The 27,013-nt window shown below is 32.2% G+C and overlaps 5 protein-coding genes across 10 annotated transcripts; 3 read left to right on the top strand and 2 right to left on the bottom strand.

Annotated features, from left to right (window-relative positions):
• Positions 1 to 608: 608 nt before the first annotated feature.
• Positions 609 to 4,270, bottom strand: LOC109811111 (Phototropic-responsive NPH3 family protein). The gene is made up of 5 exons (XM_020374752.3): positions 3,822 to 4,270; positions 3,662 to 3,731; positions 2,722 to 3,336; positions 1,978 to 2,514; positions 609 to 1,343 (listed from the first exon to the last, which is right to left on the bottom strand). The coding sequence occupies exons 1-5, from the start codon at positions 3,914 to 3,916 to the stop codon at positions 810 to 812; spliced, it is 1,851 nt and encodes a 616-aa protein (XP_020230341.1). The 5' UTR covers positions 3,917 to 4,270; the 3' UTR covers positions 609 to 809.
• A 1,791-nt stretch (positions 4,271 to 6,061) lies between these two features.
• Positions 6,062 to 12,068, top strand: LOC109811127 (Ribonuclease III family protein). Of its 3 annotated transcripts, XM_020374774.3 has the most exons (5): positions 6,062 to 7,017; positions 9,669 to 9,870; positions 10,060 to 10,260; positions 10,826 to 10,912; positions 11,074 to 12,068. In XM_020374774.3, exons 1-5 carry the CDS (start codon positions 6,239 to 6,241, stop codon positions 11,392 to 11,394), a joined length of 1,590 nt encoding a protein of 529 aa, XP_020230363.1. In that variant the 5' UTR covers positions 6,062 to 6,238; the 3' UTR covers positions 11,395 to 12,068. The 3 variants fall into 3 exon arrangements, with proteins under 3 accessions (XP_020230363.1, XP_082923017.1, XP_082923016.1); XM_083066891.1 differs by lacking the exon at positions 6,062 to 7,017 and having other exon boundaries at positions 9,729 to 9,870; positions 10,070 to 10,260; XM_083066890.1 differs by lacking the exon at positions 6,062 to 7,017 and having other exon boundaries at positions 9,730 to 9,870; positions 10,033 to 10,260.
• A 1,916-nt stretch (positions 12,069 to 13,984) lies between these two features.
• Positions 13,985 to 14,877, top strand: LOC109811166 (casein kinase II subunit alpha-2-like). Its single transcript, XM_083067521.1, has 5 exons — positions 13,985 to 14,083; positions 14,141 to 14,206; positions 14,413 to 14,495; positions 14,630 to 14,693; positions 14,776 to 14,877. Exons 1-5 carry the CDS (start codon positions 13,985 to 13,987, stop codon positions 14,875 to 14,877), a joined length of 414 nt encoding a protein of 137 aa, XP_082923647.1.
• A 2,937-nt stretch (positions 14,878 to 17,814) lies between these two features.
• LOC109811190 (uncharacterized protein At2g23090) lies at positions 17,815 to 19,771 on the bottom strand. Its single transcript, XM_020374855.3, has 3 exons — positions 19,560 to 19,771; positions 19,015 to 19,055; positions 17,815 to 18,226 (listed from the first exon to the last, which is right to left on the bottom strand). The coding sequence occupies exons 1-3, from the start codon at positions 19,633 to 19,635 to the stop codon at positions 18,107 to 18,109; spliced, it is 237 nt and encodes a 78-aa protein (XP_020230444.1). The 5' UTR covers positions 19,636 to 19,771; the 3' UTR covers positions 17,815 to 18,106.
• Positions 19,772 to 22,566: 2,795 nt separating this feature from the next.
• On the top strand, positions 22,567 to 26,742 carry LOC109811144 (acyl-CoA-binding domain-containing protein 5). Of its 4 annotated transcripts, none has more exons than XM_020374794.3 (3): positions 22,567 to 23,515; positions 23,821 to 23,926; positions 24,858 to 26,742. In XM_020374794.3, exons 1-3 carry the CDS (start codon positions 22,761 to 22,763, stop codon positions 24,903 to 24,905), a joined length of 909 nt encoding a protein of 302 aa, XP_020230383.1. In that variant the 5' UTR covers positions 22,567 to 22,760; the 3' UTR covers positions 24,906 to 26,742. The 4 variants fall into 4 exon arrangements, with proteins under 4 accessions (XP_020230383.1, XP_082922944.1, XP_020230386.1 ...); XM_083066818.1 differs by having other exon boundaries at positions 23,821 to 23,930; XM_020374797.3 differs by lacking the exon at positions 24,858 to 26,742 and adding an exon at positions 24,195 to 24,604 and having other exon boundaries at positions 23,821 to 23,930.
• Positions 26,743 to 27,013: the final 271 nt, after the last annotated feature.

The following is a 27,013-nucleotide window of genomic DNA, read 5'->3' as shown; positions in this document are numbered from 1 at the left end:
GAAGTTAGAGATCTAGTTCCTGTCTACGATCTGTTGGACAGCATATTCTTCCAAATACTTAAACATCTTTAAAATGTTCTGGTAAGGTATGTCCCAAAAGATATTTAACATGCTAAATTTCATGCCTTTAGAATATTCATGATATGAAAACGAACCGTGATCTCTTTCTTTTCATTATGATTAGGCTTTAGACATCAACACCGACACTGCAAGGCTGTCACTTGAACTATTAGTCTATTATTCCATTTACGGAAGCTTTTTATCTTCCAAGGACTAATAATTTATACATATACCCCACCATCTGCTGTTATCAGATTTTGTATTCTTCCAGTGATTTTATGGTCCATTTTATCTTTAGGAAGACAAGATCTCACTGTGAGAAGCAACTTGACCCACCTAATTTCCAGATTTCGTGTGTAAATGTGAAAGTGCTCTGGGTGATATTTTACACCCTTGATTCATGATTTTTTTTTCTCTCGTGATTCATTGTTAATGGTGTGCGAAATGCAGATGATTTTCGTTCCTATCTTTCTCCTTCACCACAGATAATTGTACACGATGAAGTTTATTATTCTTGTATTACAGCATTATTATTGCCACTCACCAGCTAGAAAGCAATCCAATTCTAGAACTATTATTTATTTTTCATCACACTTTACAATATAGTTTGCACCAAAGGATCATAATCATACAAATGATATAGATGAAGCAAAAAAAAAAAAAAAAACTTGGAAAGACTAATCCTGTATTTTCAAGCCTCTGAATCTAAGGAAGAACCTTTATTTTAGTCTGCAATCTGCATTATGGCCTCAGGAAATGGAGTGGCGTCGATTCTTATTTGGTTTTGTGCGACCTTTGGCAAAAGGTGCGACACCATCGGCACGCACAAAAGGAGAAAGCCGACCAAGTTTTTTGGACACTGAACTTATGAACGATCTTCGAGGCAGAGGAGGTTTATCAGCAGAAGGTGAAGCACTCACCGCAGGACTGTTACCTGCTGATTTAAGCGTGGAATTTTCAATCTCTTTTAGTTGCATTTTCAACTTCACTAGCTCTAACTTCAGGTCTTCATTTTCTCTTCGTAAGGTGGAGAGCTCATTCGAAACTGGATGAAGATCAGTGGAGTATACGTTCATCTTGGAATCAACCGAAGATTCCCCGCTTCCACTGCCATTCATGGCATCACGAAGTCGTTGCTGTTCATAATAGAGAACTTGAACCACAGTTTGCACCGGTAGCCGGTCATTTTGAGCAGCATGTGCACAGGCCTCTCGCGATAACTTCTGACAGTCCATCACACTGCAAACTTTCTTTCTCTCCATGTCACTTAGATTAGGATGAGCCTGAGAATAGTCAATTATTGGCAATAATTCAAAATAAACTCACGTGTAAAGAATTCTATATCAAAATAGTAATGCTATTAAGTCCTTGAATTTGATGATAATTCTGTTATAAATCCATTTGTGTAATTTAGCAAATGAACTATGATAAGATTAGATCTAAAGCCAGTTCAGTTTGAAGAAGATTGTGAGTATACGCTGCTGGAGATGAAAAATTATTACATGGTCCAAGACCATTATGTGTTTATGGTTGACTAATCTCTGTGACACCAAACTAGGTTTTTTAATTTACGAAAAAAAATGTTAATAAAATTTGACTGTCTTGTGGACATTGTCCAAGATCATAGTAGTTCCATGTAGTAATTTCTCAAAGGAGATAGGTATTTAGAGTCTGGTTCAATACAGATCATACAAATTTAAGAGTTTATGAGAATTTTTTTACTGAAAAAACTCTTTATTTTTAATAGATAAATTCTAAAAACTCTTCTAAATTTGTATCAAAATAGAGTCTTAAACTTGCTTTATATAAATGTGTGTTCGCTCTGTTGTTCAAACAAGAGGTATCAACAGTACAAAAACTAAATATCAAATTTGTGGTATGATTAATTTGATATAGAAAATGGATGGTAGTCTTCACCTTAAGATAGATGTCTAAGGCTCTATACATCCCATCTTCTGTTGGCCTTGATTGTTCAGGAATTAATTCTGCCAAACAGGTGAACTTTGAAACTGGTAAATTTCGGTCGGTGGCTATTTCAGCAAGGTAGTTTTCCATTAGCTTTCCAACCCGCTCCATATCACTCTGTGGAGGAGAGAAGTATTCATCATCTGCATTGTAGATTAAGTGGTTTCCCATTTGAGATTCTAGGTAATTAGTCATGATCCTCTGCACTGTGTCCACATCAAACAATGTGTCCCCAGTGAAAGAATAGGAAGGAATGAGAAGATCGTCCAAAACAGCCTGTCCTAACTGCATGGCCATCCTCTTCTCCAAGTCAAGCCTGCAAGCAACTGTTGTCTCGAGATATATTGCTGCCCTAAGCAGCATACAAAGAAAGCTTACTGACATTGCATTCTTCTCCCTTGGCAAAAGACTAACTATTGTCTCTAAAACAACCCTCTTTTCATGCTCTTGTCGTGGCTCAATCTTCTTCCTTGCCTTTCCAAATACATCCTGTTCCTCAAAAAAAGGTGATTAGAGTTAAGGATTGAATCCACGAATCCATAAAATCATAAAAAAGTCTGTTTGATTACAAGTTTAGAAGTGTTTATAAAAGTTTTTATGTCCGAAAAAACTCTCAAAAGTATTTTTACCTTGTATTCAGATAAGTTCAAAATCATATATACTTAACATTTCCATCATTTTAGAGAGGGATCTCACCAAACCTCGTAGAGATTTCTGTGCATAGAGCATTAAAATGGGACCAATGGCATACTGCTTAAACCCTCTTGCCATCATTGCGATTATAACTCTTTGGAAAATGTCAATTCTAAGCACAGTCATATCTTCAGCCCACCAATCAACCACTGGTCTCTGGTTTGAAGCCATGGAAGACACCACTCCCACAGAGCCACCATCACTTCTTGCAGATGAACAAAATTGGCTTTCCTTGCATGCTATAAATGCAATGGCATCTATGCATCGACTCACCAACTTTGCTCTCTCTGCTATTGGAAGAAGGTTCTCTGACACGTGCAAGATAGACACAGCCCCTGCAATGGTCTTCAGTGCCACTTCGTTCAAATAAGCATCGGTCCTTCCCACCAAGTTTCCAACTGAATAGTCCTCTGTCATCTCAAGATACTCAGCCACGCAGCGTAGTGTAGCAATGTTTTCAATGTTTATTTCGAAGTTTATCCCGTAGCAGAATTTTGCTGCCAGTTCAAATGCTTCTGATCCTCCAGGAATATCAGAGAGTTCAATAAATGAAACGTCAGCATCGTTGGATTCTGAGACGAGTTTCCTAATGTATCCACACTTGGAAACTAATGGAAACTGCAATTGAAGTAGATGTGTAAGAGAATTCAAAATTAATTGTTAGACCATCTATACAATAAAATATTGCTTCCTTCTGATTCCTAATTCATGTTCTATATTTAGCCAAACAGCAAAAAAGCTGGGACATAATGAAAAAAGGAATGTAACTAATAAATAGTTGATTGAGATGTTCACTCTAAACAATACACTTTTTGAAAACTCATAAAGTTGGGTATGAACTTGAGTCCAATGGGCTCTACAACGGGTACAACAACTAACAAGTAAAAAATCGTTAGTTTGCTTCAACAAGTACCAAAGAGTTGTGTTTGAATTGGTTCGCTACCTTATGTAACGAAAATGAAGCTTCCCCAACTTGAACGTTGACATCACTTGGAATCTCTTGAGAAAAAATCCTATAATTAAGTTCAACTCATGAGTTTCAATCAAGAGAAGCAGGTTATGTGCATTTAAAACATTAGTTTTTGAAAACAAGTAGCATATACCATTCACTTGTTCTCTTCATGGCACTAGAAAGAAGCTCCTTCTTCTTCAGAGACAAGTCACTACCAGCAGGTACGGTTTTCTCTTGATCCATCATGATTTCTAGCTCACGATAAATTTTCTATGTTACAGTTGATGGTGAAGCAGAAAAAGAAAGGAAACAGATTGAATCAGTAATTGTATAGGCTCAAGGTAATCTTTTCTATTTGTAGATTCCTCGTACATTTTCTTCAGGACAGGGAGTGAAGATAGGAGAAGAGAGTACTTTTTATCCTTTGGAACCTTTTTTTTTTCTTTTTCCGAATGAGAACTTCAACGCTGAACCGAGAAAATATTGTGGAATAATGAGGATAGAGTTAGAACGTGAACCTCAAATAAGTTTCAAGCAACGTTAATCCAACAAATGAGTAGGCCAGTGAATTTCCAAAACAAGGTCTTTGGTGAATGAGAAAAAGCAACTATATGGAGGGTAGGGGAAGGAATATGAAGGGGTAGTATCGACATTATGAAATAGGAAGAGGGGCAAATTTCAAGCATGAAGATGTACTTCATGGTGTGTGGTGTGTGCTTAGGGAGTTTGTGTGGAAAGGATGAGATCGTTGCATGTTGTTTGGCGTCTAACGCCGTTTTTTTTTCCACACGGGGTAGTTTAATTTCTTTTCTATTCCCGTCCACAAACTGCAAAGGTGTCTGACCCATTTTTTAATTTCGTATAATTATATATAATACTTTTTTACGATTTTTAATATTGATTCTATTTTTTATTTTATTTATTATCATCATAATGTTTTTTAAAAAATAATATAGAAGTAATTTTAAGTTTAATACAATTGTTTATAAATGAAAAATAAGATGAAAAATAAAAAAAATAGAAATATTACTGCGAGACACTTTTGTCTTACTCCTAATTTTTTTTCAACAATCCAATTGTAGAAAATAAAAAATTTATTACAAATTTGTTGTCCACAACTCAACTTGATCAACAGTGAACGAATTTATAATAACAAATAAAAAAATGTTGCTCGGTAAATATGCGAACTAAATAATTAAACTTTCTATCTTCCTTTCTCTTTATATTTTATTGTTAATAATTCTTTTTGTTCCAACTTGAATCTTTTTTACTTGATTAAGTGAGACATAATGAACTTACACATTTGAGTTTATTCTTCACATAGGAAGGAAATCCAACACTCAATAAAAAACATTCTAACGTTTAATTTAGAGTGTGACTCAGAATAATAAATACGAGTAATAAATGGGTGAACAATATTTTTTCTTTAAGATTCATTCTCTTGTTTATACATATCATAATAAATTTTGAGTCCGTCAATTTTTACCTGAATACTAATTAGGTAATTTGACGTTAATGATGATTTGGTGTACTGAAAGTTTTAGTAATTTTGATTACTTTCATCTTCACCTTTTTAGTTCCACTATTTGTTGGGAAGGGTCCTTAGCATTTAGCCACCCAAATCTCTAATCCTTCTTTTAATCATTCTCATGCCTTAACTCGTAGGTATTTAGTTGTCTAGGTTTGAATATTGAGTTGCAAGGTGTTTGACTACCTACTTGGAAGGGTTCTTAGCATTTAGCCACCCAAATGTCTAATCCTTTTTGTAACAAAAATGATACATCCTCCGAAAGTAACCTCCGAAAAACATTCCGAAAACTAAAATATTAATTTAAATTATAAAATATTAAATTAAATAATTATTTTATAATAAATTTATTAAAAAATATTAATAAAATATTATTCAGAGGATGATTCGGCCTCTATTTTTGGAGGCTGTAACAATGTTCTTTTTTAATCATTCTCGTACCTTAACTCGTAGGTATTTGATTACCTAATAACTCAAATACTAAATGTAGAAGTTTGATTAGCTAAATAAGATGGGTATAAATAGTAATCTTACCCTATTCATCTCGTAAAATAAATATTCAACTCTATCGATCAGGCATATTTTTACAAAAAAAAAATTAATATTTGCAAAATATTCATAAATATTTGTTAAAAGATAAAGAGAATTATAAATAATTTTGAAAAAGATTTTAATAACTTTTTATTTATTCTAATAATTCCTTTTTCTTAAATTTTTCTTAAGTTTAAAGATTAATGTCACAAGCATTAGTAACTTCATGGACTAACTCGATGGATTATGGAGAAGAATAATACACCCGCAACGACGTGTCGTTTAGAAGCCCACAGGCAGCGTTTGGCTAACTAAAGAAAATGAAACATGAAATATCTAGGACAATTATCCTGCTAAACGAAGAGTGTGCCACGCTCTTCACCTTATCCAACCCAACCCGCTAAACCCTCTCATCCATGGCGTCAAACCCCACTCACAAACCCACGAATTAACCATCTTAATGTTCCTAACCCACCTTCTCCAAACACCACTCCCCACAACAGTTACCAATGGAGCTTTCTTCCTCCCTTTTCCTCTCCCCAAAACCATGTAACTACTCTTTCTCATCCTCCCTCTCACCGTTCCCAATTCAACTCCTCATCAGAAACTCCAAATCCCTAAACCCCCCTTTCCGGATCCTCGCAGTAGCCGTGGAACCGCAACAACACTTGCCCAAGAACAGTCCACAGCGTCTCCTCAAGGAACTCGCGGAACGCAAGAAAGCAACTTCCCCCAAGAAGGGACCTCCAAGAAGGTTCATTCTGAGGCCCCCAATAGACGACGAAAAATTAGCGGAAAGGTTCCTCAACAGCCCCCAACTCTCGCTCAAGTCCTTCCCTTTGTTGAGCTCGTGCTTGCCCTCGACGCGTCTCAACAATGCCGACAGGTTGTGGATCGACGAGTACTTGCTCGAGGCGAAGCAGGCTCTGGGGTACTCGCTCGAGCCCTCGGAGGCGCTCGGCGACGACAACCCCGCGAAGCAGTTCGACACGCTGCTCTACTTGGCGTTTCAGCACCCCTCGTGCGAGAGGACGAAGGCGCGGCACGTGCGGTCGGGGCATTCGAGGTTGTGTTTTTTGGGACAGTACGTGCTGGAGTTGGCGCTGGCGGAGTTCTTCTTGCAGAGGTATCCGAGGGAGTCGCCGGGTCCCATGAGGGAGAGGGTGTTTGCGTTGATAGGGAAGAGGAGCTTGCCTAGGTGGATTAAAGCCGCGAGCTTGCAGAATTTGATTTTTACTTTTGAGGAAATGGATAAGATTATGAGGAAGGATAGGGAAGGCCCTGTCAAGTAAGTTCTAACTTTTACTCTCATTTCATATGGTTGAGTTTGATTCATTTGATAACGTAGTTGCCATCAAGTATTGTTTAGGAAATGGATAAGATTATGGCAGTGCTACTGCGCTAGTAATGTGAATGCTCTCTGCCAGTCTGGAATTGTGTTGTGTTTTTTCTGCTAAGAACCATCTTGTAGCTAGAATTCCATTCGAGGAAACTTCTCCAGAAACATTTTTAGGAGATAAAAATAGAAAGAAAAAAAAATAAATAAGTTTTTCCTCGAGTTAAAATTATCTTATGCAAAAGTTAATTTGAAGTAGTTGTATCCCATTAGCTTCTCTCAAAACTTATTTTTAACCTATGAATAAGTTAATTTTATCTTATAAAGAAGTTTATTTTGATTTTTCTTTCTATTTTTTTATCGTAAAAGTGTTTCCGAAGATGTTTATCTAATCATACCCTTACTTCTAGAGTTACAGGTTGTCCATGTTCGGCAATGAAATAAAATTAAATAAATAACAATATGACTGGTTTGGTATAATGAGCATTTCGTGTGACTGGTCAAACTGAGTTGAGTTATTAGGTTAGCTGTTGACATGTGTATTTCTTCACATGAATTAAGGTTATACTGTGGTTTGTTTTTAAGTTGGTTAATATGGTTTTTTGTTTTCCTCTCTCGGTATTCTGTTGAGTGACTTTTAGAAAGTAGTGTGTCTTATGCATGGTAGTTGAATCGAGATACAAATAATGTATCGGAAGGCTTATTTTTTGAATCGTGAATCGAATCGTATCGTGAATCGTAAGCTTCATGATCAATAAAAACATAGTGTATATATATGCATACAAGACATATAAAAATGAAGTCATACATAAATATATAGTAATTAGTAACATATAAACTTCAATACAAACAAAGATACAATTATACAAATAATAACAGTCTCAAAGCCAAAAGAAATGACTCCACAGTTCAACAACAAAACCTCCAAAAAAAACTATTGTTGTTGCTAAATATATGCATATACCAGGGACTGTTTGCTACTCTAATTCAGCAATATAGCTACCCAAAAAAAATATTAGTGTTGTTGCTGCATAAACTCAGCAACAAGTGGTGCTACTGCCACACAAATTCTGCCACACAACCAAGTACCAATAAATAGAAACTTAGACAGCAGCAAGAGAGGGAAGTTGTAGAGGGAATAACAAAGAAAAAAAGAGAGAACAAGCGAAGGAATGGACCACACAACAAGAAGGGAAGCCCTTACCTTGGACCACGATGAACAGCAACCCAAACGAAGAAGTTGAACGACGCAAATGGACCACAAAAAGTGAAACCCACTAAGTGGGTCATGTACAGGAAGTATAAGCGGCACTTTCTGTCTCACTTTCGTTTATTTTAAAAAAAAAATAATAATCATTTTTTTAGGGTTTTTAGAACCGGGTCATGCATGACCCGACCCGGTTTCGGGGGTGACCCGCTACGTCTAGAATCGTGCGATTTCTCCTTAGAATCGCGATTTTCCGATTCCGAACACGATACAAATGATTCGAACACGATTCATGATAAAAAAACGAGTCAACATGCGATTCGAATCGCGGAGCCTCGGAATCGTATCGTATCGTACGATACGAATCGCGAATCGTGCGATACTTACTACCATGGTCTTATGTGCTTGGGATGTTGAAAAATAGAGATTTCGATTTTGAAAATTATGTTGGTGTTATACTGGCTTCAAACAGAATGGTTGACTGAAATGTGAAGTTATGTGAGTCATTGTATGCTTAGTTTCCATCTTCTTTTTGAGTTGAAGTTGTTTGGTGATTAATGAATCATAATAGCAAGATGTTTTGGCTAGTTTAGTGTCTAAAAGGATTTAGGAAAGAGAAGGCAAAATTTTGAAATGGATTTACCCATACGGTCTAAGAACTCCAAAGCTACTTTTGATTTATACTATGTAGGGGATAGTAATGTGTATTGCAGTTCTCTCTGTCACAGTTCTGAGACAAGATAACTATACAGTTACACAGAGTAGAGTAATGTGTGTCACAGTTCTATCTGTCGTACACAGATATCTCTTAACTGTATACTGCTTTTTAGTTGCGTGGCTTTTGCAGTTCTCTGAACTCCATTGCCTGCAACCTTCAGAATCAACTCTAGGTAAACAGGTGGATTCACGACAAAGAGAGCTTCATTGAACAGAAAGCATAAGACGAAAATGAGAAAACATCTCTCGGTTGTTTCTATTTTCTGGTTTTAAAACTGTTTTGAAAATATTTTTCAAAACTTAATAGATTTTGGATGAGAAATTGATTGCTTTAGTAGTGTGGAATTGTTTAGAAACAGTTTTTAAAAGAAAAAAGTGAGAAGGGAATCAAACAGACCCTTACCCTTTTGGATGATTATTCTTCCTTGCTTTAGGGTCATTAATATATGATAGAACCATATGTGTAAATCCATTTAGAAAACCAAACCGATCCACTTCATAAAAAATGGTTTGGTTAATTGAACCGATTTTAGAAAATGGCCTAATTCAGTTTGGTTTAGTTTTTTGAAAACACCAAACCGTGAAGAGCCCTAATTTAAATGAATGAAGTTGGTCTCTGTTCAACCCATTTATGAAATGAATTGTTCACTACATTTTCACATTTGTTGAACTATGGCAGGTCAGTATTTCGGGCTTTGTTTGGGGCTATCTATCTTTGTTTTGGTATGCCGGAAGTGTATCGTGTTCTTTTTGAAGTCTTCGGAATGGATCCAGATGCTGATGATTGCCAGCCCAAGTTGCGTAGACAACTTGAAGATGTGGATTATGTATCTGCTGAGCTTGAAAGCAAGCTAAGCTGGCAGGATATCGTTGCATATAAGGCAAGCTACACACATCTTCTGCTGAAGTATTATTTATTTTTATGAAAAAAGTTAGTGCACGAAGATCTATATTCTATACGTGATGCACATAGCTCAGAATTAATTAATCCATTTCTATTAGAAGTTGTGTTTTTCTTCACTATTTGGCAAATTTTGTTACAGAAATGATGTTTACTGTTCTTCATTCAGCCACCTGCAGATGCTCTGTTTGAACATCCAAGACTATTCAGAGCTTGTGTTCCCCCAGGAATGCATCGATTTAGGGGCAATATATGGGATTATGATAGCAGACCCCATGTTATGAAAACACTTGGATATCCATTAGAAATGACAGACAGAATCCCAGAAATTACTGAAGCCAGGAACATAGAACTTGGACTTGGATTGCAGGTAGCTATTCTATCACCTCTCATTCTACTTTTTCCCTTTGCTGTATCAGGATATCAAAAGCACAGATCTGGCTTGATTTGTAAGAGTAGGGCTATGTTATACCTTAAACGTGTCTCTGAACAAGTGGACAGTCTAATGCTTCTATTTATCCCTTCTCAGGCTTCACATTATGTGGCATCTAATCTGTTTAGTCATTAGTGATATATTGAGGCTTTGTTTGTTTGTCAGAGTTGCCGAGCCATTTAGTCTACAGTGATAAATTCAAGTTTTTTTTATGTGGAAATTAGGAAGGTAAATTTAAAAGAAGAAGAAATACTGAGAAACTGGCTTTACTGTATTTTTCTCATCACAGCATAGGTCAACTCATAACAACAAAGTTCTTCCTTAAAACACCCAAATACTAAGCACATTAATAGTTGAGATAGGAAATAGTCAATGTATTGGGTTATTGAGTCAACTTGGTTCTTAGACCCAACTGTGGAAGATGCAAAGTCGGTAGTCAGAAGTTAGAAAGTTCCCTGGCTTTTGTTCAAGTTCTGATGTTGAATTTCTTATCTAATTGCAGCTTTGTTTCATGCATCCATCAAAATACAAATTTGAGCATCCTCGATTTTGCTACGAGAGATTAGAATACATTGGCCAAAAGATACAGGTACTATTCTGTCTGCTGTCCAAATGACAATTTGACTTTGAAGTTGTGGAAAGACTCTAGTTTCATCAATGAGATATATCATATTTTATTACTCAAGTTCTATTTACAATCTAATCTTCATCATTGGATAATGTATAATTTTTAATTTTTTTTTCCTCAAGGATTTGGTGATGGCTGAAAGATTATTGATGAAGCATTTAGATGCTCCCGGGTTGTGGGTGCAAGAGAGGCACCGTCGCCTTCTTATGAACAAGTATTGTGGAAGATATTTGAGGGCTAAACATCTCCATCGGGTTATTATATTTGATGATAAGGTTCAAGACACTTTTGAGCACAACCGGAGGAAAAGAAACCCAGCCACAACAGCTGTTCAACAAGCTCTTCATGGTCTTTCATATCTTGTTTATGGGAAACGTGATGTGAGGCGTCTTATGTTTGAGGTTTTTGACTTTGAGCAGATCCAGCCTAAAGAAATAGTCTAAATATGGAGACATAAGTGACAAAGATAAAAGCTCTTTCGTTTTCCTTTTCTATCCCCTTGAATTTGAGCTTTTTTCTTATTATGATTTGATCCGCATAGTTGCAGGCGAATTGCAGATTCTTCTTTGGAAGTTGGGCTTGTACATAATCGCTGTATTTTAGTTTTTTTGGGATACTGCACACTTTTGACAACCCCACGTACAAAGATGATACATATATGATTTATTCTACTCGGCTCAGACCATGGACCAAAAGCATGAGGACAAAAAGCTTTACGTTGGTATATGATTATGAATTAGACCGACATTTTCACTACACAAATGAGAAAACTAAGTGGCTTTTAGTCCACCAGTTCCTTTTGAAGCGGAGTTTGAGAATTAGTGATCATTTACGTAATTTACATTTTTGGCTAACAATTCTTCGGGTTGTTTTGGTCGATTGAGAGGTTGCCACTGTTACGATGATGCCATCCATGTTTGTATGCACGAGTTGATTGGCAAATAGGTTCCTCTAGCTAAGTTTTTATTCAGTATTATTTTATACTATTGTAATGTAACTGCTGAGATTTCATGTCAACTAAAGATAGGACTAATGTAGTTCTTTTAAAAGCGTAGTTAATTTTAATTTTATAACTCAATATTGCAGGGTTAAATTAATTTATAAACTTATATTTTAATATGGTATTAGAGTGTCATAGATCTGTTATTGAGCCGCTTATATTTTATATGTCCAATCCCAGGTGTTATTGAACCACATATTTGCTTACGTTCCAGATGTTCAATTTTGAGCGAGGGCGTGTTGAGATTTTATATTGAATAGAAGTATGTTTAATGTAATTTGTATAAGTCTTTGAACAACTTTCATCTTTCAAATTAATTTAAATTAATTTTTATGAAGTTAAGCTAGGCTTTAATTCTAAACTTTAAATGTAACAAAAGGTTGTAACTTTGTTAAGGATTGGGAGAGGATCCTCGTATATGAAATTTGGGTAGAAAGTAATTAATGGTTTTGCAATAAGGTATAATGAACTTATAGTTGGGGTTTTGTGCTTTTAATGTACGAAGATGATTTAGCTCTCCCAACTTGCAAGTAGGATGCTTACATTTTATTTTATTTTATTTTACGTGTGAATCAACCTATTTTATAAACATATATTTTCATTATGTTGGACTAGAGGATTAGATGCAACCTTTAAAAAATAAATGAAATAAAATAAAAAGTAAACAAATTTTTATTATATTGGACTAGAGGGAGCTCTACATTTAAAAAATAAAAAATAAAATAAAATAAGAGTAAAAATTAAATACCCCTTTACCCTTTACTTGATAGAGGCTGAGGAATTGGAGATGATTGAGAATAGATAAGAATTGATTTAATATGAATAAGAAATAGAATGAAATTTATAATTGATTGATAAAGTGAAATTAAGTGAAAAATAGAAGTGAATTGATATTTTGAAATTGTATTTTATGTATTTTATGAAGTTAGACTTTTTATATAAAAATAAATAATAAAGTTACCATTTTACCTTTTTATGCATTAATGTGTGTCATACATTTCAATACATATAATGCATTACAATTATAGCCTATTGGAATATGGTGAGTGTATTAATATATTTTTTATGCACATAATGCCATATAATTATAATATATTGAAATATGGAGAGAAAAAAAAATCAAAGTCATAAGTAAATATCACAAACAACAAAATTAGATAGTAAACCATAAGTCAATATCACATCTAACATGGTAGCACTATTGCACTACTATTTTTGTAATTGAAGATTTGATGTATGAATCTGGAAGCCATTTTTGGTTAGTTGAGATGTGAACATTCTTGCTATCAAACATAGTGACACTAGAGACTTGCAAAAAGTGTTATATAGTGAATTACTTTCACTTATTTATGCAAGAAATGTCAGTTAAAAAGCACCCTATTGATTGTTTTATGGTCTTTTTTCCTAGGCTTTTTTTCAATAGTTTTTAGCTTCAAATGTTTGCTCAGCTAAATTAATCGAGAGTTTGATGTCCTTCTCTTTTGGCTTTTCTAACTGAAAAAGAACTCCTATGGTTTATCTAGTGACTTAATCCCAAATCTCTAACCACTTAGATTAGCATAATAGTTGGAGTAAATGCATAAGGATCTAGATTAGATTTTTATTGTCGTCTTTGTAATCTTTTCAATAGAAAAAAAGAATCCCAAATCCCACACTCTAAACTTCTGTTAGTACTATTAGTAACATGCTGCAAATTCGTAATCTTCTATATGGTTTGTACTTAATTTGTAGCATAAAGACAATGCTTAGCTTATTTCTTGTCAAGAATTTGTTTACTATCTCAACTCCCTTTAATTTTCTTTTCACGTAATATTTTTCCTACAATTATTGTTAGATTAAAACTTTACTAGAAAAAGGGTTATCTAAATTTTCCTAGGCTTGTATTTTACAATTGTATTGTAAGGATAACCTGTGGTTTCTTCTTAAATGTCACTGACCAGAAGCTATTTTCATGTGTTATGCTTTAGTTTCTCAGATACTTTAAGGGGCCTGAACTTCTTATTGAGTTGCAACACTATGACTGTTCATTAGACATGTGGAGCCTTGGTTGCATGTTTACTGGAATGGTTATAACTACAAGTTATATGGCATACTCTCTTGACATCATTTATGCAGATGGTCTAAATTTGAGCGTACATGATTAAAAATGCGTAATTTTGGTTATGATTTGTTCATTGTACTTTATGTAGATATTTCGCAGAGATCCTTTCTTTTATGGCCATGACAACCAAGATCAGTTTATCCAAATAGTCAAGGTAACATCCATCTTTCTATTTTCCCTATTTTTATTGTGGTTCTAAATCACAGACCATCATTTAGCATATTAAATATTAATTTTTAACCAAGTTGCCCCCTCTAAATGATCCTTTGTAGAGATACTTTTCTTTCCAGATTTTAGTTATCGTTATTATTGTTAGTTACTATTTTTAAGTTATTGTTAATTATTATTTGTGATGTACAGGTGCTTGGGACTGATGAATTGAATGCATATCTTAATAATTATCATCTGGAACTTGATCCTGAAGTTGATGCACTTATTGGAAGGTATCATCTTACATTTAATTTTCCATATATCACAGAAAAATTGATTTGGTTATTATCAACTATTTATCATAATATGAACTTCCATGGGAGTGTATCATCACAACTATTTTTGATTTGATTATTTTCTGTTTCAGACGTAGCAGAAAGCCCTGGTCTAAATTTATTAATTTAGATAATCAACATCTGGTGTCACTTGAGGTGACTCTTCAATTTTCTTATCTGGCATTGACCTTGTATTTAGTTTGGACTGCAATTTAACAATTATTCTATGACATTGTAGACAATTGATTTTCTTGATAAGCTCCTTCAATATGATCATCAAGACAGACTAACAACTAGAGAAGCAATTAATGGTAATGATAAAGAGCTCATTAGTTGGTAGTAGTTTTTCAATTTGCAGTAACATGGTTCTTTTGTTCCATAAACTTTTAACATATTTTGGTTTAACAAATATTTATATTTTGGCAAAATCATAATTTTCTTCTTTTAAGTTTGTTTTAGGTTTTAGTTTAGTTTTCTTAGCTTTTTTTTTTTTAAATTCTATTTCATCTTTTTTTTTTTGGTGCCCATTTTATCCTCTCTAACTTTTTGTTCGATGCGATCTTCTAGGCTATTTTTTTATGCCAACATTTTGGACTAAGGTTTCTTCTTTTGCACTTCAATGTCAAATTGTCCCAGTCCGACAACCTTATACGTGAGGTTGTTCTCTTAAAGTGAAGTTAAAGCAAAATGTTGGGGAAAAAAATAATTAAACATTGAATTGAATTTAAAAGGTTAGAGAAATATATTGACAAAAAATAGTTTAAAAATACTAAATTGAGTAAAAGAGTTAGATGGTCAATTGAAACTTAAGAGGACAAAAATTATAAAGAGATTGTTGCTATACCCTCAATAAATGAAGAGTTTTATTATTGTCTCTGATGTGTACCAATAGAATAGATACACATTATTTAATAAAATTATGTCAGTCTTTTAAATAATTTTTATCTTTTATTTAAATTTTTTTTATATTATTTATTTTTAAATTCTTATTAATATTTTTGAAATAAAAATAAAAATAAAAATAATTATTAGATTTTTCGTTTGTTGTTGTTGGGGTTGTAGATTTCGATCAAATGCTTCAGTTAAGTTTTGTTTGAGGAAGAAGTTCACACAAGTACATGTAGGTTTGATCAAAAATTGGATTTGTCGACAAAGTTTCGAAATGTGCGGGAGATCGGAGGTTAAAAATGTATCAAAGGAACCCGAGAGTGTAACTTGTGAGGAAGGAAGAGATCATATCTATTATGAGGAAGGAGATTGGAGGGTGTGGAAGGAGATTGTCTCTCCTCCTTCAAGATTGCCTCACGTAATAATTAACATTGAATTCAAAATCGAGTGGTAACATAAAGAATAAGAGTAAATAATGATAAATAAAAAAAATTTCAATCGCAAGTGAACATGTTTAAGTTAGGGTTCCCAAAAATAGAAAAATAATTTTTCAATAAAAAAAATTAGGAACCAAATTAAAATATACAAATGCAAAATGATCATGTAGCAAAAATTCAAATAACAATTTCAAAATCCTCCCAAAATGTTAGGGTGTACGGTAGAAATTTTCAAATTATAATTGTCTTATAGTTTGCACGTGTTTGATTAATTAGTCAATTTATTTATTTTTAAGCTGCGTGCACTAACTTTTTGTTATCATCTTGGTGTTTATCTTATAGGCACATCCATATTTCTCTCTAGTAAGGGTAGTAGAAAGTAGCAGAATGAGGAAATAATAACTTAATCATATATAGATCCATAAAGTTGAGTCAATATATTTGGGATTGTTTTATGATACCTCAACGCACACCTTAATTATCTTATTTTTATTGTAGTGATTAGTTTTCTTGTGGAGTTTATCGATATTATGTTTTTCAGTTGAGGAATAATGTTATTACCTGTTATTGAAAATTAAATTGTCTTGAAAGTTTGTTATTATAATTATGTTCAAAAGCTTAAATAACTTGGGTTGGTTGAGTTGAAAAAAAAAATCTCATTGAATTAAAATTTGATCATTAATAAAACAACAAATTATATTGTTTTTGTTACTATTGTTTATCATATAAATCTTAGGAGTATTTTACTAAATTAATAAATAATTTTTTAATTTAATTTAAATTAAATTATATGATATTAATTTATGGTTAACATATCATATGCCTAAATTATAATTATATATATAAAGTAAAAATATCAATTCTTCAAATTAAAATTACATATAATTTTTGAAAAAATAACTAACATTTTCCAATAATTATTAATTTATTAATCATAAGAAAATTTAAGTTTAAATAAAATTTAAGTAATACAAAGCATAAAAAAAATATTAAATATAAACTTTTATCACCTTTTTTACATGATATTTATCATATTAGATTATAAATAATATATATTTTCACATGATATTGATATAGGAACTAAAATGTATTGTTTTGAGAGAGACCAGAATATGCAATGTTTGGATATATAAAAATTAAAAAAAAAAACTTAAACAAATATAAGAACCAAATAAAATAAGTAATTAATTAAATAATTGAAGATACCACAACCTCAGTATGCCAAGAAGGCACTCAAGTAAACTCCACATGGCCGCATCAACAAAATTTTATGAGTGTTACATTGCAACTGACAGTAAGGACTAATGGATAAAAATAAAAAATAAAAAATAAAAAACTGCTTATAGTTTTTGGGTATTAAGGCTAAAACAAAAGGCAAAGTCCTGGTTAGTATTTATATACAATCATCATATATCACCAAACAAGGTGCAAATGCTAACTTGATAAAAATGTCTAGAAAAAACAATTGATGGACACTCAATTGTTAGAATATACGTAGAAAACAAAAGAAAGAGAGAAATACATATTAGATAATAATATGAAAAGAAGGGATAAAAAATAATTATAAATGTCATTACGCTGTTTACACCATGCAAGTGTTCATATATAGCAACTCAAATGTCTAAGCATTGGCTTTGACACCTCGGTCTCCAAGACTCCGATACTTCCAATCTTGATCTATCAAACTTTCAAACCAAAATCTCACTGAAAAGGTTAAATTACAAGCTGAAAATGTATGTTTGCGTTGTTAGCTTGTAGAAATCAAAATAAGTCATATTGTACGGGTGCATATTGCACAGTTATTACTCATTATTTAGGGACATATTAAATCCACTGGGCCGAACGGAAACATCTGCATACTATTTTATCTTTGAGCTCAAGACACCAAAAAATTCATTACGAATCCAGACTTATGTAAGCCGAAATAATTGATAGTCAAATAATTCCCATGATAAGAGTAGAATTTAAGTTTCTGTAACACACTTTAATATTAACACGACCAATCATTAGACAGTTACATTTGGACAGAAAAGAAAGAGAAAGCATCACACAGTTTTTTGCCCTGTCATTAAGGGAAATCATAATAAAAACGCCCTACTCTCCTTGTCCCTCCTAATTCCCAAGGCACAAACACAGAGAGACACATTTGATATAAATAGAAAATGAGGAATTTCTCTTTGAATAGGTTTAGGAAGAGGCCACAATGATATCAAGTTTTCTCCCATTTGTGCTCCCCAATATTGTTCACTTCTTCAGATGAGGAAAACAAGCATCAACATCAAATTTAGGGTGTTTTGCTTCAGCATGCTCCCTACACTTCACTTCCGATGTGGTGCACATAAATGTTTGCATGCACACCTTGCACTGCAATCATCAATCACAACATTATTGATGATCAGTAAGGAGTTCCAATTTTGCTGCAATCACTACAACAACGTGTATATTTCAATAATTTAACTAGAATATATATGACATAACCAATTTTGAAAGCAAAGTCTGAAATAGACTGCTAAGATCATGTAGTGCAAGGTAAAACAAGGAGATGTCATCTCCCCCAGCTCAAAAATAACACGTCTTAGATGCAGATAAAGTATGCCTCTCCAGAAAAAAGTTGAACCAAAATACTTTTCGTTTTGTTATTTTCATTGTTATATTTTTCCTTTTGTTCCAATTAGGTAAATATTTTGAAATATATTAAGCTCAGAAGTACAAAACTCATGAAATTGAGGTGATATATTTAAGAATTGACAATGACCATTGACCAAGCTTTGTATGAAGCCTGAATCCTATTTTTACTGTTTTTATTAAATGTAAATGCATATTAGTGTGATAAAACTCTAATTTTAATCAGAGAATAACACCAACCATACATAATGAACTGTACTTAAATTTTGTTCTAAAATATTCTATCAATGAAGAAAAATTGAAATAACTCTAAAGAACTCTTTTAGCTGTAACATAAATATGGCTGAATGCTGACATTAGCAGATCTATTCAGAAATCTCCATTCGAAATAATGCACAACAGTATTAATTATCGAACTTCATTATTCTATGCAAGAAATCGTGCGGGAAATTCAACTTACACGGAGAAAAAGAAAAGTAGTTCAAAAATATCGAGTTGTTGTGAGATACAAACACTGTATTTATTACCTGAATCGTCATTGCTTTCTTGTTTGATTCCAACTGGCTTCCTGAGCATACCAAACAAAATACTAAAATCATGAACTGAGCCAAATCCAACACGTACCATCTCAATTTTCAGAAACTTTTTCAATTTATTGTTTGCTCAAAAAAACAAAGGCATCAACGTTTGTATTGTAATGCCCAACCAACACGCCTATTTAGAATCCAAAATTTACGCGAGAAGAGTTATTCCATTCCTTATAAAAGGGAATCTTTTAATGAGAGTGAACACCACCAAAAAAAGGGTTACCACCTATTGAGAGAGAAGTCATCAACCCATGTGAGAAGGGGTGAAGTTTATTTATTTATTTTTATTTATTTATAAGTTTTCTCAAATTTATCCAAAATGTCGAACCGCGTTAAATCGACATCTTCCTTGTTTATGTTCATGTTGCATTTGTTTGTGTCCATTGTTTTATCTTCATTGTACGTGAACGCGATCTTTCCACGACACAATTGAACAACGATGAATGAAACATTAATCGGTTAGAATGAGGGGCAACAAAGATTACCCTTTCCTGCGGCCTTTTGCTTCTCGAGGTTCTTCTCACGAGCCATCTTTGACTTTTGTGCATTGCCTCCTCCCATGTCTGGATGAAACGTTGAAGACCCTAATTTGTTTTTTCTCAAGTCACGGAAGCAAGAGAAGAAGGAAAATACGAATGGGGATATAAGGCTCAATGGTTAAGGTCTGAGGCCCCACCCAAAATATTTGGTCGCACCAAGAAGGAAATAAAGTAACTCTCCATTTTTATTTATTTTTTAATAATGGGGTCATTGGGGGTGGGGGTTACAATTTGTCTATGTATCAAATGCAACAAACGGGTAATTTTAGTTTATAAAAATTCAATTATTTAAGTTAAGTCATTATACTTTTTAAATCAATTAAATTAAATTAAATTCTTAAAATTGTTTAGATAAATTTCTCATAAAAATTTATAGAAGAAAAGTATATAGGAAAAATAAAATAATATTGTCTAAAACTTTTTTATTGATATTTTTTCCCTATAAATATTTATGAAAAAAATTATCTAAATATATTTTTTTAAAATTAACTAAATTTAATTAATTCAGAAATTTTAAAGACTTAATATAATTAATTAATTTTTTTATTTATATATAAATTAGTTTCAGTTTATGAAAAATTAGTTTATTTTGAATTTTCTTTTTCAATAATAAGGGATTCTAAAAGGGTTTGTTCAAACAAAACTTTTAATATTACTTTAAACTTTTAACATTCAGATGATGTGGATGTCATTTTGTAATGTGTCAACAACATATTAAATGATATCAAAATATTATTTAAAGGATAAATTTGACTTAAATTATAATATTTGTTTAGTAATTAACTGAGTAAATTGATTTGACTATGTTATGATACGATAATAACTTGGATTTTAATCTATCTAATATACAAGCATGTTTATTATATAATTAAGTTTTATAAGAAATTATATATAATAAATATTATATTTAAATATATAAATTATATTTAAAATTAGTATATATATACATATTTTTAAATATATAAATTAAAATTTTAAATTTATGATAAGTAATTTATATTATAATTTATTTATTTATTAATAATTTATTTTAAAATATTAATATTTAATTTATAAATAATAATAATAAAATAAATAAAAATTGAATTAAATAAAAAATTACAAAATCTATTATTAAAAAAGAGTCATTAAAAATACTTTTATACGAGATAAAAATTTATATTTAATATATAAACGTTCATTTTATATAACATGATACTTCATTTTAAATCACAGAATATAATTTTGGATAGTTTTGGTCCTATATGAAAAGCTAAAGGAGGTAATAGATGATCAAAGGAAGTAATATTTTAACTTAAAACCATATTTTATTGAGTTAAAAAATACAGATTTGATTAGATAACCTTGTTTAGCTATTATTTTTGGCGAATCAGGCTTAAAGTTATCATTCATTAGCTCGTATAGCTCCTCTATTTTGACTCGTCTTGAAAAAAAAAAAAAAAAGTATATGACAAGTCGAGGCTAGCTCATTGGGCTAATTTAAGTATGTAATTTTTAACATTTTTTATTTACATTTGTTTGTGTGTTGTTGTCTTGCCTTTCTCCAAATTGCGCAATTTGTCAAGCATATAATTTTTAGTCTTTCTAAAATTTTTCATTTTTTTTATATATATTAAATTAACTTTTTTAGAAACAAAACATGTTTTAGTTGATCCTTATTTGTACTTTTGGTAGAACCGACATTGTATATATATTTTAGTAAATAAAGATCGATTTCAGTATATTTTATTCTTATTTATATAATATTGATATAAAAACAGGTATTTGATAATAGAGTTTAACAATCATATACCATTTTATTTTATTTGTGTAAAATATTTTTATATTATTAATTAATTAATATTTTTATCCAAACAGATACATCAGAGATTATATTTATGAGAGATTAGTTGTTCAATATTTTTTTCTTTTGTTTCTTTTATTTTATATAACCAAAATAAAAATAAAAATAATCATAGATATAAAAATTAAAACAATTATTTTATAAAAATTAAATAGTTATCATACAGCATATAATTTGTGATTTGCCACCCAAAAATCAAAATACTTATTATATATTAATTGAGTTTTGTCGTTTAGAGTGATTTTATTTAACTTCGAACAAAATTACGGAGAATAAATGTGATTTATACTTAAAAAACAGTGTTATATATATATATATATAGACCAGTAATTATAATGATATCACCAAGTTTCAAACTTGAATCCTTTTGTAAATGGTTACAACTTTCATTTCTACATCAATCCTAATTTTATAATAGTATATAATTTGTGATCGAATAATAATATAAAAAGAATAAATTTAAATTCTAAATAAAAATGGGGCTGAAATTATTTAACTATAAAACGGGAAACTGTTATATAAATAGAATCGTTTCACCATGGGATTTAGTTACTTGGTAATTTCATTTTTTTTTTTTGAAACTAAGTAATTAATTTTCCCTTCAAAGTTCCTAGCCCCGGTGTAGTCGAGGTGGTGGAGGAGTCGTTTTCCAACACCGACTTATAATTGTATATCGCTCCCGTAAAACATTATGTATATCTCCCGTAAACCATTACATGTTGTTACACCTAACCTAACAAAAGATCAAAGGGGAGTTTTAAAGTTTTTTTTTTTGAAGGAAAAAAAAAACTTAGTCATTTAATTAAATTCAGAATATTTAAAAATGTAATTTGTTTATTTCTATCTTAATATCGTTGATTGTTTATAAGTCTATGAAATAAATTTAAATATCTTATCTTAAATATTAAAGATAAAATTTAGTTTGAATTTCAAAATTTGATAAGATAATTTAAATATTTTATCTTAAGATATTATCCTAATTATTAAAGATAAGATTTAGTTTAAATTTTCTAAGATTCAATAATCTTTTATCCATCTCATATTAGTAAATCCATCTCGTGTACATCTCAGATTATATAAGGATGTTACATTTGCTTACTAATCCCAAATCTAAAAAACGAAATACTTTGTTTATAGCATCTCGGTAGACCAGATATTCCGGTTCATATCCGGTTGGTACACGAATATACCTTGCTCTTCTGTGCTAAAACCATTTTTTCCTATTCTTATTGGTGACATTATCATCATCAGAAAACAGTCCAGTTCCCACACAAAATCTCAAATTCTCTCTCCATTACCAAGCCATGGAGCTCTTATGGGAGCTTGCCTTCACCATAGCTCTTTCTCTTTTGCTTCCATTGGTTTTCCTCAAACTCCTGTCGGTGACCCCAAGCTTCGAAGCAAATGAGGAACTGGCTGTTATTGGGCGTGATCATGATCATGGTCATGATCACGGGGTTAAATCTGATTCTCAGAGCTGGGAAACAGATGAAGTTGTTCAAATTATGGGGAAAATTGATGAATTCAGAGACAAACCGATACTAGGGAAACTAATAGTCCCAGAAATTGTGGATGAGAGTTTTGGATCGCACAAGATATGCAATTCAGAGAAGATTGATGAGACCAAAGTTTACAACAAAATTGAACTGGTGGATTTGGCAGAGGATCATTTTGGGGATAAGAATAATCAAGGGGTTGTTAATATTAACAAAGTTGAGGTTGAATTGATGGAGTGTGACTCTGGAGAACACAAAGTTGAAGAGGTTGAGATCTGGCAGTGCGAAAGAAATTATAATGAGATTGATGAATCTGGTAAGAACGAGGAAATTGGTGAAAACGGGGGTTTGGTGGTGGACGAGGATGATTGGGAGGGAATAGAAAGAACTGAATTGGATAGGCGTTTCAGTGCTGCAGTTGTATTTGTTGGATCCAAGAGCAATGTTAATAATCTCAGTAATGATGTGAAGATGAAGCTTCATGGTTATCACCAAATTGCTACACAGGGTCCTTGCCATGAGCCCCAACCAATGACACTAAAGTTCTCTGCTCGAGCTAAGTGGTAGTTTCTTGCTCTACTTATTTAAGACAAAACGCAGATACTGTATCATAAATATTGCTAGTATTAATTTGCAGACATAATTGAAGTTTTATCTCGATATGTTAATATGAATTATTATTAAGATGAAATTCCAATTTTGATCGGCATAAACAACACTTATGATATTGCATCTATGTTTTATCTATTTATTTATCTAAAATAATTAGATCCTTTTCCTTTTAGCTCAGTTTTGGTTTGAGTTACTTAAGAGTTTCAGTTGCTTCGTTAGATTCATTGATGTGGTTAACTGGATTTTTGTTTATAAGGATTGCATGGCGACAACTTGGGATTATGAGTTCAGAGCATGCCATGGAGCAGTATATCAGTCTTTTATCAGAAAGCATTCCTGATTGGATCGCAGAAAATCCTCGTGTAAGTATGTAGTTTTACTACACTATTCTGTTACCCTTTTCCAAATAAAGATAAAATATTGATTGAGTACGATTTGTATTTTATTTGGTCCCTTGGTTAGTTGGAGTTAACGTGATGAACAAGAGAAGTTTTGTTCCTTTCCTCAATCGTTCTATCTTTTATTAGATCTATCGGATAGAGTCTTGAGTCTTTATGTTAACTATGAAGAAATGAATTTTTGTATTACGGAGCTTATCATGTTGGATTTTTACATTTCCTTTTATTATAGGATAATGCTAAACCTCATGATTTGAAGGCATAGCTACTATGACAAAGGAGCCGAATATTATAAAGTATAACCGCATAAGTCTATTCTGATGCTTAGCAATTGAGAAGATTTCCAAAATTGCAGAAATTTTCGGTTTTCAAGGAAGTCCCTAGCCATTGGATACTTAACGCACTACGCATGATAATGGAGTTGGGTTTACCGTTTACCATATTTTGCTGTGGCATTCTTTACTTTCTTTGATATCACTATAGATCCCTTTGATCGACGAATTGAAGAAGCACATTTCGCTTGTAAAATTATGAATTTATGATTATTGAATTGTAGTTAGTTGTAGACTTCTAGGCACATAATTGAATTATAATTCTACATCTTCCGTAGTTATAATGTAAGGTCTATTGCTATTGAACTTACATGGGTGTAGGGTAGATTTTTGAGTCCTGTGCGCATGCGTAAAAAACTGCATAGGGAAAATTGTTTATGGAACGAAATTATTTGCAAAATCTTTGACTGACATGAGTAGTGACCAAACAAAAAACCGCGACTATAATTTGGATGCAGCAGAAATTAATTATTTGAGTATTGACAAAAAAATTATTGCATGTTAGTTGAAAGAAAGATTGCACGTCATATTCATCAGTATTTTCCACGATTTCTTATTTTCAGCTACATGAAGAAAAAACCAAAGTAGAGGAGTCCGATGTCTCAAGGTAAAAATAACAACATTTTTTCGAAGAAGAGTATTTCTCGTTGAAGTTTTCCAAGTGGATCTCTCACTCTTAAGTGGATATTGGATAATTATTGTCCACGATCTAGTTCAGAGCAAAACTAGTAGTAATAAGAGTTCTTTTTGTCTTATAATTGAGAATTGTGATGGCATACCAATTATCAATGCAAATCATCAATGCAAAATAATAGCAAGTACAATTTTCAATGTACTCCATTATTCGATAAGAAATTAGTGCTATATATACATTTTCTCTTGCATTAGAAAACTACTATATGCATTAAGTGCATTATGTCGATAATTTATTAGGTATTCAGGAATTACTATTTATTATAGTTTTAACTATTTAAGTTACAAGCATTTAAAATTTTTAATTTGTCCGAAACAATTAATAACTTTCAAACATATATCATTATGTAGATCAATATTAAGCTAATTTGAGTGAAATTAGGCTCACATCTCTTAAATTAGAAGTGTACGAAAAATTTAAATTGATACAATCGATAATTTAATTTATTTTTTTAAAAAATTTTAAACTGATCTATTTTACAAAATAAGTTTAGTTATCCGATCTATTTTTATAAAGTGGGTCGGTTCGGTTTTGATTTTTAAAAAAATCGATTCATATATAAATAAAAAATGAATAATTACACTGCACCAAATTGATTAAATTTCAAAAAAACATATCCATATTTAAAAAAAAATCAAATCGATCAACTTTATAAAAAAAATAAATCGATTAACCGATTCATTTTTTATAAAACGGATCGGTTCAATTTGAATTTTTCAAAAATTTGATCCATTAACACTCCTACCTTAAATAAAATTTGGATTTGAATTTTATAAGTGAAAAATAAATAACTGTGAAGAGAAATTCAAATCTAATAAAAAAAATTTGTGAAAATTAATAATTAATAAAGATAGTAAATACTTCGCACATGTAATATGATATTATAAAATATTATGAGAGGATTAACAATTGACGGTAGAAGAGAAAGATTCATGAATTTAAAGTAATATGGTCAAATGTAGTATGCACTAGTGTACACATAAAGAGATATGAATATGGAAAACATAGATTATAAACACGTGTTTAAGTAATGTATTAATATTTATGATAGGATGGGTATTTTCATGTGTCGATACTTCATATGAGGAAAAATATAATTATTCAGTGTAGCAATCAATGATAAATATTTAAGAGCACCTCCAGCGGCAAGTTCTCAGAGCATTGCTTACTGACAAGCAACGGTGCTTAGAAGAAATCCCCGTTGGAGTGATCTCACGTGGCAACCCAGTTGCTTAAAAAAATTTCTTTGTTGCTTCTCCAAGCAACGGTGCTTAGCACTGAGGAGAGGCATTTGATTGGTTGAATCGGATCTACGTGGAACCTCCAAACAGCCAGTCCCGACAGCCCCCGCGCCAGAACCCCCTCCCCCCCGCGAACCCCTTCCCCGCGTGCAGCTCTTGACCGGACCCCCTCCCCCTGCGCGCAGCTCCGACCAGACCCCCTCTCCCTGCGCGCGCGGCTCCGACCGGACCCCCTCCCCCTGCGCGCAGCTCCGACCAGACCCTCTCCCCCTGCGCGCGCGGCTCCGACCGGAACCCCCTCTGGCGCGCAAATCCGTCTGACCAGACCCCCCGGCGCGTGCGGCTCCGCGCGACCAAACCCCCAAGACGTGGCAGTGGAGAGAAGAGGAAGAAGAGAGAAGAGGAGAGAAGAAGAGAGAAGAGAGAAGAAGAAGAAAACAAAAACAAATAAAATGATGAAAGAGCCGTTGGTGAGAAGAAGAAAACGTAAATAAGAATAATAATAATAATAAATTTATTATTTTAAATTAAAAAATTATTACATATTTAAATGTACATTAATTTTATTGAAATTTAACATGGTAAAAATTTTATGCGGCTTGTATATGATAAAAAAAAACCATAACATGCTGATAATATTTTTTACTTGCTTATTTTTATATTAAAAGCACACGATTATTGATTCATATTTTTAAAAAATAAAAATATTTCATGTTTTTTAATAAATTGAAAAGTGTTGAAAAAATAATTTAAATTTCAAATAAATCGAATAAGTAAAAATTTA

The sequence above is a fragment of the Cajanus cajan genome, chromosome 11 (genome assembly GCF_000230855.2).
Source record: "Cajanus cajan strain Asha chromosome 11, NIPB_CcT2T_4, whole genome shotgun sequence".
NCBI lineage: Eukaryota > Viridiplantae > Streptophyta > Magnoliopsida > Fabales > Fabaceae > Cajanus > Cajanus cajan.
Note: the sequence above shows the minus strand (reverse complement) of the source record. Positions and strands in the feature narration are given on the sequence as shown.